Source organism: Poecilia latipinna, unplaced genomic scaffold (assembly GCF_001443285.1).
Source record: "Poecilia latipinna isolate Pla-1442-1.1 unplaced genomic scaffold, P_latipinna-1.0 Scaffold1134, whole genome shotgun sequence".
Taxonomy (NCBI): domain Eukaryota; kingdom Metazoa; phylum Chordata; class Actinopteri; order Cyprinodontiformes; family Poeciliidae; genus Poecilia; species Poecilia latipinna.
In genome coordinates this window covers 81,810-96,124 of record NW_015113750.1, presented here as the reverse complement: position 1 = coordinate 96,124, position 14,315 = coordinate 81,810, and the positions used below count along the sequence as shown (strand labels likewise).

General features: G+C 38.7%; 2 protein-coding genes across 6 annotated transcripts in view; one reads left to right on the top strand and one right to left on the bottom strand.

Annotated features, from left to right (window-relative positions):
- Nucleotides 1-14,315, top strand: part of LOC106959928 (neurobeachin-like) — a 149,834-nt gene that overhangs the window by 74,216 nt on the left and 61,303 nt on the right. For all 5 annotated transcript variants that reach the window (XM_015052795.1, XM_015052793.1, XM_015052794.1 and 2 more), the window contains one exon: nucleotides 208-344. In XM_015052795.1, coding sequence (XP_014908281.1) covers nucleotides 208-344 — 137 coding nt within the window. The remainder of the gene's footprint in view (nucleotides 1-207; nucleotides 345-14,315) is intronic.
- On the bottom strand, nucleotides 1,003-3,258 carry mab21l1 (mab-21-like 1). Its single transcript, XM_015052806.1, has one exon. It carries the CDS (start codon nucleotides 2,862-2,864, stop codon nucleotides 1,785-1,787), a length of 1,080 nt encoding a protein of 359 aa, XP_014908292.1. The 5' UTR covers nucleotides 2,865-3,258; the 3' UTR covers nucleotides 1,003-1,784.

The following is a 14,315-nucleotide window of genomic DNA, read 5'->3' as shown; positions in this document are numbered from 1 at the left end:
TTTCATTTTTATTTAAACTTTTATTTTATAAATATAAATCCAATCAGAATGCTAACAAAAAGCGCCATCACAATTATTAAAGATGATCTACAGGTCGATAACGGGACTGAATCCGCCGTCTTGTGGAAATAAGGCTCCTTCATAATCTAAATAGAAACATCATCCCGGTAATGTCCCCATGTGTCCGTCCTATTTCACCCTCCCCAGGTCCGGTGGTCCTGAGCAGCTCGGCCCAGCTTGTCGCCCCTGTCCTGGTCGCCCGCGGAACTCTGTCCATCACCACCTCTGAGATCTACTTTGAGGTGGACGAGGATGACCCTGCCTTCAAACGGGTCGACCCGGAGGTAAGTAACCTGCATGGAGCGGACGGAATGCTTTCTGTTGTTCTTCCTGTAAAGGAAACAAAAATCCTGCTGCACTCGATTATTTATTCGCCGTTTTGACGATATTTTGTTTTGCAGAGAGAAATCCGAGTTTGTGTGTGTGTGTGTTATTATTATTATTATTATTATTATTGTTATTTGTACTTTTTTGGTTTGCGTGCGCTTTTAATTTTTATAATTACTAGGTTACTCCTCAGATAACTTCTCAAGCGCATATTTTAAGCCAGCTATGGTTTATTATTTAAAGGGGTTTGCATTTTAAAGAAAACATACACGGGTTTACAGATATTAATTTTTTTATGTATTGTAATTTTTTTCCATACTATTCATATTTATTTTTAATAAATGTTTAAATATGAATCGCTCTGCATTATGCCTTTGCATCAGGCCTTCTAGGCTACCGTTCAGTTGGTATTTTTTTTAAAAAAGTGGGGGACACAAGTATATGAAACAGCTCGTTTTATTATCTCTTTAAATTAGATCAAAGACAGAAATAATAATAATAATAAAACAGATCACAGATGTTATAATCCAGTGTATTTCAAGTGCATTTTTTTTCGAATTAAACTGTAATATATATATATTTATATATATATACCATATATAGGCTATCATTTTCTTTTTTCTTTTTTTTTAAATCACGTTGGCCTATAAGGATGATGAAGGAAAAACAACTCGAGTACTTTTAAATAATCATTCAAGTAACGCGATGGAATGTTTTAGATGTAACAAATGTCGCACGCTTACCATCAAAATGTAAACTCTTTAAAAATAATAATAGAAAATGTCCATTGAAACAGGTGAGTCAGACTACCACTGATGCAAGAATAAATTAAAAACGTTTCTAGCAGATAAAGAAAAAGTTCAGATTTAAACAGGTGGATCCTATTTACTTGTCACAGAACAACATTCACAATCTCAGATCACTTGATTCACAATCTATGAATGTATTTACAGTATAATAAAATGTACAGATGTGTGTGTTTATTTATTTATTTATTTATTCATAGTTTGCTATGGGGTTGTATTCTAAAGCATTTGGGAAAATGTTGGATTTTATCAGCCGTGTGGTACGGAAAAGGAATTATTATAATAATAATAATAATAAAAAATCTCCTGTGGCCTTCCGGATTAACAAAAGTGTTATTACACTTCTGAAAAGTGTAATAACACCTCCAAAGATGAACAGGAATAATTACAATTGATACTGTTAGAAAAGAAAGACCGTAGTGAAAAAAGCTAGGCCAAAAATATTTTAACAGAGGACAGTCACATTTCACAACAACTGTTTGGCAAATTTTCTCTGTCCTTTTATGAGCTCTTTAGACCTCTGACACATTTTTAAAAGGAAGTAAATCAACATATATATATATTTATTTATTTTTTTTCTTTTGTGTTACCTCAGAGTTTCTCCAAGCTTTTGGGGTTGGTCAGTATTTCTCTTGCCAGTCGCCAAGTCTGTTTGGCTGCGTTCTCTAGAGCTGAGTGCGGTTTTCCTTGAAACAGGTCTAAATTAGGCAGAAAATAATGCGGGCACCTCCTGCACTGCAAACACGAAATAAGCTGCAATAGTATCCCGTTCAGGCGGTCGCCCAGGCAGTTTTCGTCCCAGTCCGACTCCCGGGGATGTTTCTCACACTCGTAGGAAACCAAAGTTTTCATGTGGTAGTTGTTCAGAGGCTGTCCCGGCAGCTCCAGGTGACGGTCTCGCAACGCCTTGAGGACCGACAAGCATTTCTTCCTGCACCCGCCCAGGAGGAGCCGGTTCTCGGCCTCGGCGAACTGCAACACCCAGGCGTCGCTCTCTGCCGAGCTCTGCTTGCCGTTCAGCGAGTAGCATTCTTTGGATAACAGATTGAAACCCTCCGCCTTGACTTCTGCAACTCGGTTGGGTCCCGGCCAGGGTATGTGCGGCAGAGGCCAGTGCGCAGCGCTTCGCGGCCAGATGCCAGTGCACTTGAAAGCAGGCGTTATTTGCACAACGTATCTGTCTCTTATGCGCAGCTTTACCTCGCTCGTGTCAGCGACCATTTTCACAACATCTCTATAGCTGCATTTATCCACAGCCTGGGCCACCAGCGTCTGAAATCTCGACCGGATCTTGCGCGCAGAGAGGTAGCCGGAGGCGGTGATGAACTCGACCCACAGAGACATGCTTCTCTTGCGGCCGTCGCTGAGCTTGAGGACGGCGCAGCCCGGCAGAGAGCCGTCATCTACGAAGTTGAATACTCCCATCTGATTCAGATAGAGGACGACCTCAAACTCGGTGGGAGAGATGACCTCCAGTCCCTCGAAGCGGTTATCCATCTCGCTGAGGGAGCTGATGAAGCGCGGCTCCTGCACCTCCACCTCCTTCAGCACATCCGACACCACCTTGCAGACCTCGCGGATGGTCTTGGAGATGGCCGCCTTCCGAGATTGACATTTCTCGTTGTAGTATTTGTTGAGGTGATACACTAACTTTGCCTGGGCGGCTATCATATTAGGGCAGAGATCCGGGTTATACACCGGAGTCTCGCAGTAAGCCGAGGGATCCAACGCGGCTGTTTGTACGGGAGCCAATTTTAGAGAAGAAGGAAAGCAATCTAAAAAGAAAAAAAAAAGTCAGTTTATTAAATGGCGATGTGCTCAGAGCACATGCGTTTTAATCATAACAGTCACAGCTGTTGTGCCGTAAACTGCATTGAAGTGCTCAAAACAAGTTCTCAAAATGATCCGAATGACGTGATTTAAAGTCCATGTGCACTTCGGTCAATAGCGGGAAAATGTCTCTTTTTGCTCTGACCGCTGTGCCAGTTTGGAGTCCGCGTAATTGCGCTGAGTGCAGTGTGCCCTCTCGACGCAGATGGCTGGCGTTGCTGTGTTTTACAACAAGGAGACACACACACGCACACTCTTTATTATGAGGGAGGAGTTGAGATCAGGATGTCCAATCGCTTTCCAAAGCGTCACAGCAGTTTATGGGAAACAAATTCATCCCCGACTGTTAGCCTATATACGAATGAACAAACAGTACAGTTACTGATTTTAAAGCGAGGGACGGCGGAACACCTACACGTTTGGATTTATCGATATTAATATTATATTATTCATTTATTGTACTAGTTCGACATTAATCCGTTTTTTTTTCAAACCTCTGTATTAAAAAATAACGAACAGTGGATGTGCTTAGGTTGTTTAATACCGCTAACAAAATTATTAATGCAATTAAAAAAAAAACAAACAAAAAAAACAAAACAACTTTCCAGCCGTGTACGAATTTACATTATTCCACTGAAGGATTTGTAACTAAATATAATAAGGGAGATTATTCTAAAGTATGTGGCCTTAAAAATACGTTTTTAAAAAATTAAGTATTCACTATAAGGTTTATTCCCTCTTAAATGTTTTAAGCACTAAAGGTAAAAGTGTTTTTGTAGTTTATATTTATTTCTAATTCATGATTTAGTAATTTATCGAACACCCTCGGGATGAACGGGATTTTATAACTTGGGCTATGAGCCGCTAAATTTCTAACTATCTTTGGTGATGTATGTATGTATGTATTTATTTATTTATTTATTTATTTATTTATTTATTTATTTATTTATTTATTTATTTCGCTTTTTTTTAAAAAAAATGTTTTTAAAACACTTACGTTTTGTTTAAAAGAGCGTATTCATGAGACTGATTTCTTTTTTGTGTTGTTCAACGAGAAGCAGTGTTTCTGTATTAACATGCAACTGTATTTTGCACAGTTACAATTTTATTTGCTAAAAGGAAATTTGCAATTTAAATATTTTTGTTAAAATGATCTGATTTTAGTAGAATGAGAAAAAAACAATTTAAAATAATTTATCAGCAAACTATTTGAAATCTTTATTTTATTGTGAAAATTTCATTGCAATATATATATATATATATATATATATATATATATATATATATATATATATATATATACTGCCTCATTTATTATTAGACAGTTTCGAAACAATGAAGCAAGTTTAGCAGTAATTCTAGCATTTAACAGTTGCATGGCTGAATATTTTAATAAGTACCCAGTGATTCGCCATGAGGACGCCATGCATCTCCACTTACACTAAATTGAAGAGATGCCTTCCATGGCTCTCATCAGTGCACTGACACACCATCTCACAGTGTACTGTTCATGCTTTGAAGAGGACTTCAAAAAGATGATGCTGCTGCATAGATCAGATAAGGAACACAAAGGCATTTACACCCATCTCTGCCCTCGTCAGAGCTGCACACAAGCAGACATTATGAGGGCAATCCGCTGCTGCTCAGCCTCTGCTCTCACCACACGGATGCGGCTGAGGAGAGGCGTGGTGTGTGAGGAAGGACCTTGATAGATAGGTGACTCCCATTATCATCACAGCCTGTCATGAGCACATTGCTGGTAGCTGTTTGGCAAGTGCAGTTGTAATTTTACACTGTTACCGGGCAGAAATTACAGATTTGCGGTATGAAATCTAATTGTGTAATATGCCAGAGGTTATAGCTTTTTTTTTTTTTTTTTCTTTGTAACGTGATAATGCATTTTATTTCTTCAACTGTATCACATTTAGGACAAATTAAATTTCACAGTCATACATTTCGACTCCTACTGACATATATGGGCAACATTTATTTAGGATACAGAGGGAAAGTTTCCGTGCAGTGAGAGGTAGCTAAAATCCAGTTCCCCTCTCTGGCTTTAATAGTCTTTTCCTCTGTCTGTAGCTCAGCAGGTACTTGGCTTTTATTGAAACCAGACTGGTCTCACTTCCCAGACTATCATGCTCTAAGTCAGATACCTCAGAGTCAAGTTGCACCTCTTGAATTTATACCTCTGCCTTTGACCATCCCTATGCGTGATAGAAGTGTGGTATGGGGGGGTTTCATTGAGATTATCACCTCTTAATCTGAACCATGTGGCTGCATGGTTCCCACTGCAACTCAACCTGCTCCACAGTCCCATGACTCGAGTTGTCAAGTCTGGGCCTGGACATTCATGTCTTCTTACTTATACCATTGCAACGCTGCAGTCTTGGTTGCTCTGCGTCCCGTCCTACCAGGCGTTTGGGGGCTCTCTGGTTTGATAAATGGAATCCCATTTATGTGATATTAGTGCACTTCTGTTTCTGAACCAGCAAAATGCACGCACGATTGTGTAAATCAATACAATGACTTCTACTTCCTGGCCATGTGACACTCTTTTGAAGGCCTCTTTGTTTTTGGAGCATTCCTCTGCACTTGTTCAGCCTTTCTCTCTGTTCTTCTGTTTTCTTCGAGTTGGACTATGAGCGTGGACGTGGAACAGTTCTATTGGTTTGACTCAAATACGTTCTGATGATGACTGCTTGGACTTTTAATATTGTATTTTCTACTGCTGAGAAGTAATATCCAATAAGATCATTGCTAAAGGGTATATATTAACTGGTGAAATTAACCAATATGACTCGCTGCCTCTTGGGATTTATCTATATTAATTAGACAAAATTGTATCAAAATGAATATTTGGAGGACATCATTAATTTGTTTCCTCTGTAACAACACTATCCAACAGCGATGTCAGTAAGGCTCTGCTGTAAGATATTTTAACTAATTCTCTGGATTAAGTCATCTCCTCAGCAATCTTAAAAATATCCATTACAGATGATCTTTAGTAATTTTAATAATCCTATTACAGAAGAACAAATAATGTCCATCCCATGATTTTCCATTAAACTGCTGTGGTTCTTTCAAGCCACTTAAGACCATCCACCAGAGCTACGAAGTTAATGTGAAGATTAGTCCAAATGGATAAAAAAAAAATCTAAAATATATTTCTGTATAAATCAAACTTAAAAAGTAGGCAATTTAGAGATGTGACACTTCGGAGACTGAAACCGTGAAAAATAATATGCTCATGGGATTTCTGCCTTTGACACAATTGTCTGTAATTGTGTTTATGAGATTGTCAGAGAGAATTTTATTAATAGAGCTTTATTATTCCATGCAATATGGTACCTCTGTAGGAGGCCAGCTAATTTTTGAGCCTGGAGCCTCAATGGGGGACCCCCTTCAGATTTTGCCCATTCATTTATTTCCTTCTCTGCTGTTTTGTATTTGCAAACTCATTTGTGTAAGTCAGGGGAGCCAGTTTCCTGACGCCACTTAACTGAAAGTTCTCTCAGATCCTCTGGGATTCACCTCAATAGGGCACTCTTCTGAAACTTGTGTGTGCACTTCTGCAAAATAAATAAATGTTATAATTTTATTTTTTATTAAAGAAATGAACAAAAGAACCGTTTTATTAAATACGTTTAAAACTTAATTGATTGTCTAATTTTCATTTCGACCCTTCACCCCTCCTCTCTGCAATATGGTACGCTTGTCAGCCTGGTGATAGATTACATGCATGCATTTGCATGAATTTAGTATGAGTACAATTTTGTATTGTTTGTCAATGTAACAATCCAGAAAATATTTGGAACCATCACTTAAAAAGAAAACAAAAAGAAGAACTTGACATTTAAAGCAGCTTTTTCTGCACAGGTTGGAAAAATCCCATTGAGGTTAAGTTTGCTGCCTTTCAGCTTTTCTGTTAGCACAACATTTAGCTCTACATTTTTTTGTAATGTTTCTTGTTTTTAGGTTTAAAATGATCTTGTTGGTTTTGTGAGAATTATTCTATTTATTTACTTTCCTTTTTGCAATATTTAATGTTACAGGTTGCGTTCTTTTTCAAGGTTTTCACAGTTCTCATCGCTGAAAGCAATCAAACAATTGCAAAGTGATTAATCTTAATTTCAAAATGTCTACCACGTAAAAGTGGGCGCTGTAATCATCTGCCCACTGACCCCTTGATGCTCATATTCAGACCTCTCTGCAGCACTTATTCCTGATGAATAATTTCAATTCTCAGGTCGATCGAACACGTTTCTTACCTGCATCTGATTTGATCTAACATTGGGAGTTTATTAAGGCGACAAAGTAAATGAAAGTATTTGGAGTTTATTGTTAACATTTGCGTAGTCAGTAACAAAATGGTTTTTTGGGGAAAATCTTCAACAAAATAGGTGATGTTGCCTAAATAAGGGATGAAGGGTTCATAATTGCCAGTCCTGGAGATCTGAGGTGCGGGGTGCCAACTGTCAGTGCAGGGCTAATGATGACAAATGTCTCTCTATGCAGATTGCTGCAGCAGTGTGAGAGTGCAGCTGAGACTGGAGGAGCAAAGAAAATGCAAGGGGCTTAACAAGCAAAAGCTTGTGTGCACATTTTTTATTGACCTACATGGAAGCAGCCCTCCACAACTGGAGAGATGACTTTAAAAATAAAACAGCTTGATGCTGTTTAAAGCCACAGTCCCGTCAACAATGCCTGTAAGGTATCTCAATGGTGTTCAGGTTTGTAAGAAATCACTGCGTCTGTAAATGCCAGTTCAACACATACACACAAAAAAAAGTGAACCAGATATTTTATCTCTTTTTAAACCTTTTAGAGGAATTTTTTGATGATATATATATATATATATATATATATATATATATATATATATACGTTTTTAGAAATGTATACAGGCGCCTCTAGAAAGCAATCATATTTTGGGTAACAGAACCAAACTGTTATTAACTTCTTTTTTTTTTTTTTTTTTTTCATTAAACTGCTTTGCAACAAAGGCCATAAATCTGATTTCACTTACTGTGACGTAAGGTTCATGCTAATAAAAGAGCAAACCCGGAGTGCTTCATGGCCAGCTTTCCCCAATTTGTTGCATGAATGGCTTTTGAAAGGGGACCCTCTCTGTACAAAGGGAGTCTCGTCTTTGTTTGGTTTTGCCCCATCTGTGTCATCTGGTGGTCTTTGCAACGGGGTGGTGTCTCGGGGTGCTTCCCAACGGCGTTGCCAGTTGTTTTATGGACTCGCTGGAGTGGTGCGGGGAGTTCATAAGTTGGCTGGGCCATTGTGAGCTGAGCCCAGCTGACACGTGTGAATTGACTCCAGCATATTGACAGATCATTTCCATTAATGAATCGCTGGAGTCTGTCTTGTTTCACTCTGTGATTTACGCCCCTGCTCCATCATCGTCTGAGGTTGGGGTTAACTAATAACACCCTGAATGGCTTAACTCTTAATTGCTGGATGAAGGGAGTCGCCCCTTTTCGCCAGCATTGGGAACTTTAAAGGTTAGTCAAGTGCCAACCTTTTTGTTATAAACGATCTTGCTATGGTCATTTTTAAAGTGCTAAATTACGAGCTCTCGCCAAGATTGTCCTGATTAGTATGAATTACCTTCTTGTTTTTTAGGAAAACATAACTTACCATGTTAACGTAACAACAAAGAAGTCAGACAGCAGTACTCCTCCATAAAGTCCATGCTTACTGTATTTAACATGTAGTTTTCAGCAGGACTTGGTGAGCTTGTTTTCCATTTGATAGTGAACTGCTTTTGTTTGTAACCACTAGCGTCTCATAAGCTTCGCCCTGGTCTTCCTATGGCGACCATCCAACTTGTTCAAAGCAACAGCCATACACAGCTGATTGCGCTGGCCACAGTCTGGCCTGTCTCCCCCACCACTGCTGTCACATGGAAGCCACATTTGCTCGCCACCATTTTATGCTGCTGTCACCCTCCCTTCAAAAGCGGAGGGGGAGAGAGGGGAGGTGTAAAGGAGAGGAGGGAAAGAGGAAGGCTCACCCTGAGCGGATGCTAGACAAAGATGGCAGCAGAGACATTTTGTCTACTTTCATTAGTTCTGCTTGTGGTGAGCTGTGCTGAATATTAGCCCGTTACTAGCAGAGCCACACATTGTGGAGTGCAGACAGAGAATGTGTCACAATCATATCCAGCCCACCTTATTTCCATCATTCTCACCTAAAAAGTGGGACACGCGGGGTTTGGTGCCAATTGCTCATTTAAAAAAAAAAAAAAAAAAAATATATATATATATATATATATATATATATATATATATATATATATATGGTAATTATCATTCTTCAAACCGTGTTATGTGGTAAGTGTGACAAACTATATCACATAAATTTACATAAATGTTCCCATTAGGGTCAGATGTTTTAGGATCAGCTCAGATCACAAAAGCAGCTGTAAGTCATTCAGATGGGAAGTTTATAAACATATCCCATAGCTTTCAGTTAAGTTCAGTAGATTTTTGAGACAATCTCATATTTTAAACCAGTTTAAATTAAAGCTGCCATTTCATATTGCCTATCAACCCTCTGGTATCAGTAAGTTAATATTCTGACCCTGTTTAAAAAAACACAAAGCAAAACATTTTTAATATCTATTTATGAATTTATATTTTTTCTGCTGTTTTCTTTATACATCCATTCATTTATTGTTCCAGCTTAATAAATGCATGTAGAGTTGTGGTTATTGGTTGTTCAGTGTAAATCATTTAAAAATAAAAATAATGTTTCATGCTCTGTGTCAGTTCACCCCTTTGCCAATTTCCCAATTATTTCCCAATTTCTAACCACTGGGTTGACATTTGTCCCTTCTTGTTTCAACTCCCGTACAATATGATTGATTAGGAATCCTAATTAAACCAAAGTAACTTCAATAAACTTTTAATAGAATCTATCAACGGTGATTTAACCAAACCTTTTCTTACGACGAACAAATTATATGCTTATATTTTAAACATCTTTACTGAGAGCAAAGCGAAATCGAAGCAAACTTTCCTGCTTGTGTGGACAAACTTGACAGTTTTTGATTCTGAATAAGTAATGTCAAAGGTCAAGATAAATTAGCACTTTCTCCAATTTGTGCCTCTAATTTGTCTCACCCTATTTGACATTTATTTTGGTTCTGATTTCATTTGGCTTGTTAACTTCTATGAAATATTACAGATTATTGCAACAGATCAAACTGTATTAAGCTACTGCTGCTAGATATTAGTTATTAGAGTCACATAGTGAAATTTTTTCACAGCAGACCTTGAATAGATTATAGAAAATTACTTTAAATTGTTGGGTATAAAATCTCCCCTGGCGGGCATGAATTGCTTTCTTAAATGTATCATGTCAGACTGCTGCTCAATTTCATACATTAAAAAAAACAACAACCTAGAAACAAGTTGACTAAATCTGCAAAGGTATGAAATCATGAATAACCAAAACCCAAGTCTCACAATTCACCAGGAAAGCCAGTATATCAAATATTTTTTATTCAATTGTTTTCTGTTGACATTTTCAGCATGTCCACATCTACGTTTTTGAAGTTCTGCCAAAATACAGATGCTTCCTTTGGCTCCATCACTCTAAGTCCAGTGTTTTTGTTTACCTAAATAAAACGCTCACACTGGGAGCCTCAGACTGTTGCTCCGAAGTGTTTGTGTGGAGACGGATCTGAATGTTGCTTTGTCCTGCTGGGCTTTCATCTGTTGGACTCATTATAGTTGTCATTTCACTGGGCTCTATTGGAGAATTTCAGGAGACTGGGTCCCCATGAAAGAGTCATGATGGGCAGGGAAGTGCTGATGCGCAGGTTCCTGCCTCCAGGCTTTCTCCTGCTCATGAACAGCCTGAAGGCATATAAAACAGGCCTCCCAGGCCAGCCGATGAAACATTCAAGAGTGAATGTCATGACTTTCCTGGTGGTTCTCAGTGAACTGGGCCTGAAACTGGCGCTGTGGGGGAAAAAAAAAAAAAAAAAAAGAGAGAAGTTGTTAAGTTATTATGAAGGGAGCTTCCGGAATATTTTCTTAATGATTAAGAAAAATATGCCAAAAAGGTGGATGAAAGTAGCGCAGAAAGGGATGAAGTTGTGCCGTTCTACCTTGTTAAATTTCAAATGATTTTATTAGTGTCAGTTCTGTGGTCTTGGCAGGGCTTTGGATGTGTCTGAGCGGGGAGTTCGGCAGCAGGGTGAGAGCATGTCGGCTGTTGACACCATCTAACGAAGGGAGGATTAGGAGTTTACAGAGGCAGTAATATGATAGGTCAAAAAGAGGAGGCACTCCTCCACAGTACTTGGCTCTGTAATGAATGATTGACTGGAAAAGGAGAAGCTGCCACTCGCTGGCTGAGTGCTCATCTTGACGTCTGCCGCACCGCTCCACGGCTCCCCTTGATCACGTTTCGCTGCTCCCTTCTCATCTAAGGCACCAGTCTGCAGGGAAAAGCAGCTTTTCCCTCTTATTTTTTCTCTCTAATTTACACATTTAAGACATTTTTGTTTGCTCATTTCAATTCCTTTTTTGTCAGTGAGCCTCTCTCTATCAGTCCTGCTCACAGCCCTGAAACCAGCCCCCCCCCCCCCACCCCACAACAAAAAACCCCCACACAAACCCTTCCCTTTCCTTTCTGTTTGCCTTGAGGCAATGAACTAATTTCAGGTTCAGTAATTGCGGTGTGTTGTACACCTGTCTGCTATTAATTCTCCCCTGCCTCTTACTCCTTTTTTTAATGAGATATTATTGTAATTATCATCATTATGCTGTTTTTTATAATTAACTTGATGAATGTTGGTGTTATGGAAGTATTTACTCTCTATAATCAGTGTAAATGTGTTGGGAACTTCTGAGGACTAATGCTTTCAGACTTTGGTCTGAACTTGGTGCTTCATTCGCTTGTCCTCAGAAACTAGAGCTCCCGCCTAAAGCACAGTTTGCTCTGGATCAGATGAGGAGAAGTGGGAAGCCTGGTCACTGCTGAAAAGGTCCCTGCTTGTAGCCGTTTTAAAACCATTACAGCAGTGAAAGGCTTTACAATGGTTAGCGCCAGGCTTTGTTTCAGCCTGTCACAGGCACCCTGTGAAAATCAAATAGTCCCTTTTCCTTAAATGAAAAGGTAAAAAAGGGTTTGTCCACACTCCCATCTTTGAAAAATCTGGTTGCAGTTTTTTTTTTTTTTTTTGGTATTCACTGACATGATTTTGAATGTTATTGTTGAGGAGGCAAACTATTGGGAGGGATGTAAAAGAAAATCTTGACTGAATGAATAATGTGCCCCCCCCTCCCCCTTAGCTTTCAATCCAATTAGAAGTTTAATAAGGGTCATGCATAGGGACTTCATGCTCTATATTGGTTTCTTTCAGAGTGAGACTGGGGAAAATGACATGGTTGAATGTCCTAGAGGTCCAGATGGAAGGGCTGTGCACTTCGATATGTATTGAAGGGTCTTGTGCCACGTTGTGGTGTTTGAAAATGTTTGGGGAAGACAGATGATGGCTTCCTGTAAATCTCAAGGCCGGGGCGTTGGATAACTGGACATTGGCTTCTCAGGTGGTAGCAACTACCTGATCTTTGCCCTCCTGACTCCTTTGTGTTTCCTTTAAGCTGCATTGGTGTTGTCTCATACATTTTTTTTAATGTATTTTGGTTAAAACATTTTAGAATAGTCTTTATGTTTTTAATCACAATATGAAAATGTATGTGTCTCTGTTTCTTAGTTTGTTCAGTCAGAACACTCAACAGTGAGCACTGTTTTTATTCTTGACCACTAAAATGAACACTTGTGTAACAGGGAAACTACCATCGAGGCTTGAGTGTGTGTAAACATGCATATATATTTGAGCTTTAATCCTGCTGTTGGAAGGAAAGTTGGTAGGAGGGTCCAAGAAAAGAACCCGTGAAGCCTTTGTGAGTTTGTCCACATGCTGCTCCACTTTCAGCATCTGACAGCCATTTAACTCCACACGACCTGGTTTGCAAGTGCTATCGTTTTGGCGCTCTCGAATCCTGTTAAGAATTGTAATTACAATTTATGTGCCCCCTGCGTTTCTTTGAAGAGGTATTGAGTGAGGAATACAACTCTGGTAATGAAGGACTTTCACTTGTGTGTCAGCGTATTGCCACTCTAAGATAAAACAATGAGGCATTTCAGTCTTTTAAAAGTATAAGATGTTTACCCGGTGGTTTCCGTGCTTGGAAAGCGGTTTCTTGCAACGCTGATAAAACGATGCATCTTGCAGGACATATTTCTTAGACGGGGTCTCTTTAAAGTATAGAAACGGCATGAATAGTGGTGCGAGTGATGTGAAGCACGTTCAATGACTTTCAAAGAGAAAAAGAAGAAAGGGTGAGCATAATGCCTAATAGGTGCTTTAGTAATTTCTGAGTTTTCATAGCTTAATCCGTTCTGAAAAGCTCAAGAGAAGAAAGGCTGCAAATGGCCCTCAGTATTAATTTGATGTGACTTCTGTACAATAAGGGCTCCGGATCCCAGAGCCCATTTTCAGGCTTACCTTCTTTTATCATCCTTAGCCTTTGGAACTTTTGCCTAAATGTTTCATGAAACTAAGGCAGTAAGCCTCTTTGGTATTCCGTCTTTATAAAGCCTGGTTTAGGACTATTGTTACACTGTGTTCAAGACAAAGGAATGCAACACTGAAGCCACCTCTCCATTCTGGGACATTCAAATTCATTTAGTGCAATTGGGAGAGTTCTTGTGTTAAAACACACATGTACTATGCTTCATTTCACCTCTTTCATTTTAAGGGGTCTAACCACACACTCACCTTATGAGAGAAGATGATGTACAAAATTGTGTTTACGAGAAAGGAATGAACGACTTTAGCATCAATTTTGGATCCACATTTTTATTTTCACAAAAAAGAGTAAAACTTTCCCACAAACAGTTAATTAAAGAAGGCAGAATAATTCAGCCTATGCTTACCTAATTCTAAGACTCCTGATGTAGAAGAAAAAAAGTGTTTTTTCACATCATTACAACCAGAATAATTTGTAAACAAACTTATTCTGAAGAATATCAGTTCAGTATAGAACTATTTATACTGTTTAATGATTTATTGACAGAGTGTGATTGGAATTAGAATGCAGCTCACACTGAGCCTTCAGTTCGGTGCCAATAAAAAGCACATTTTAACTTTATGGTCATTACTATTTCTGTCATTTTTGTCATTGTTTTTTTTTTTTTTTTTTTTTTTTTTTTTCACAAAAAAGGGGGGGGCCTTTAAATTTTTAAAAAAATAAATGTTTT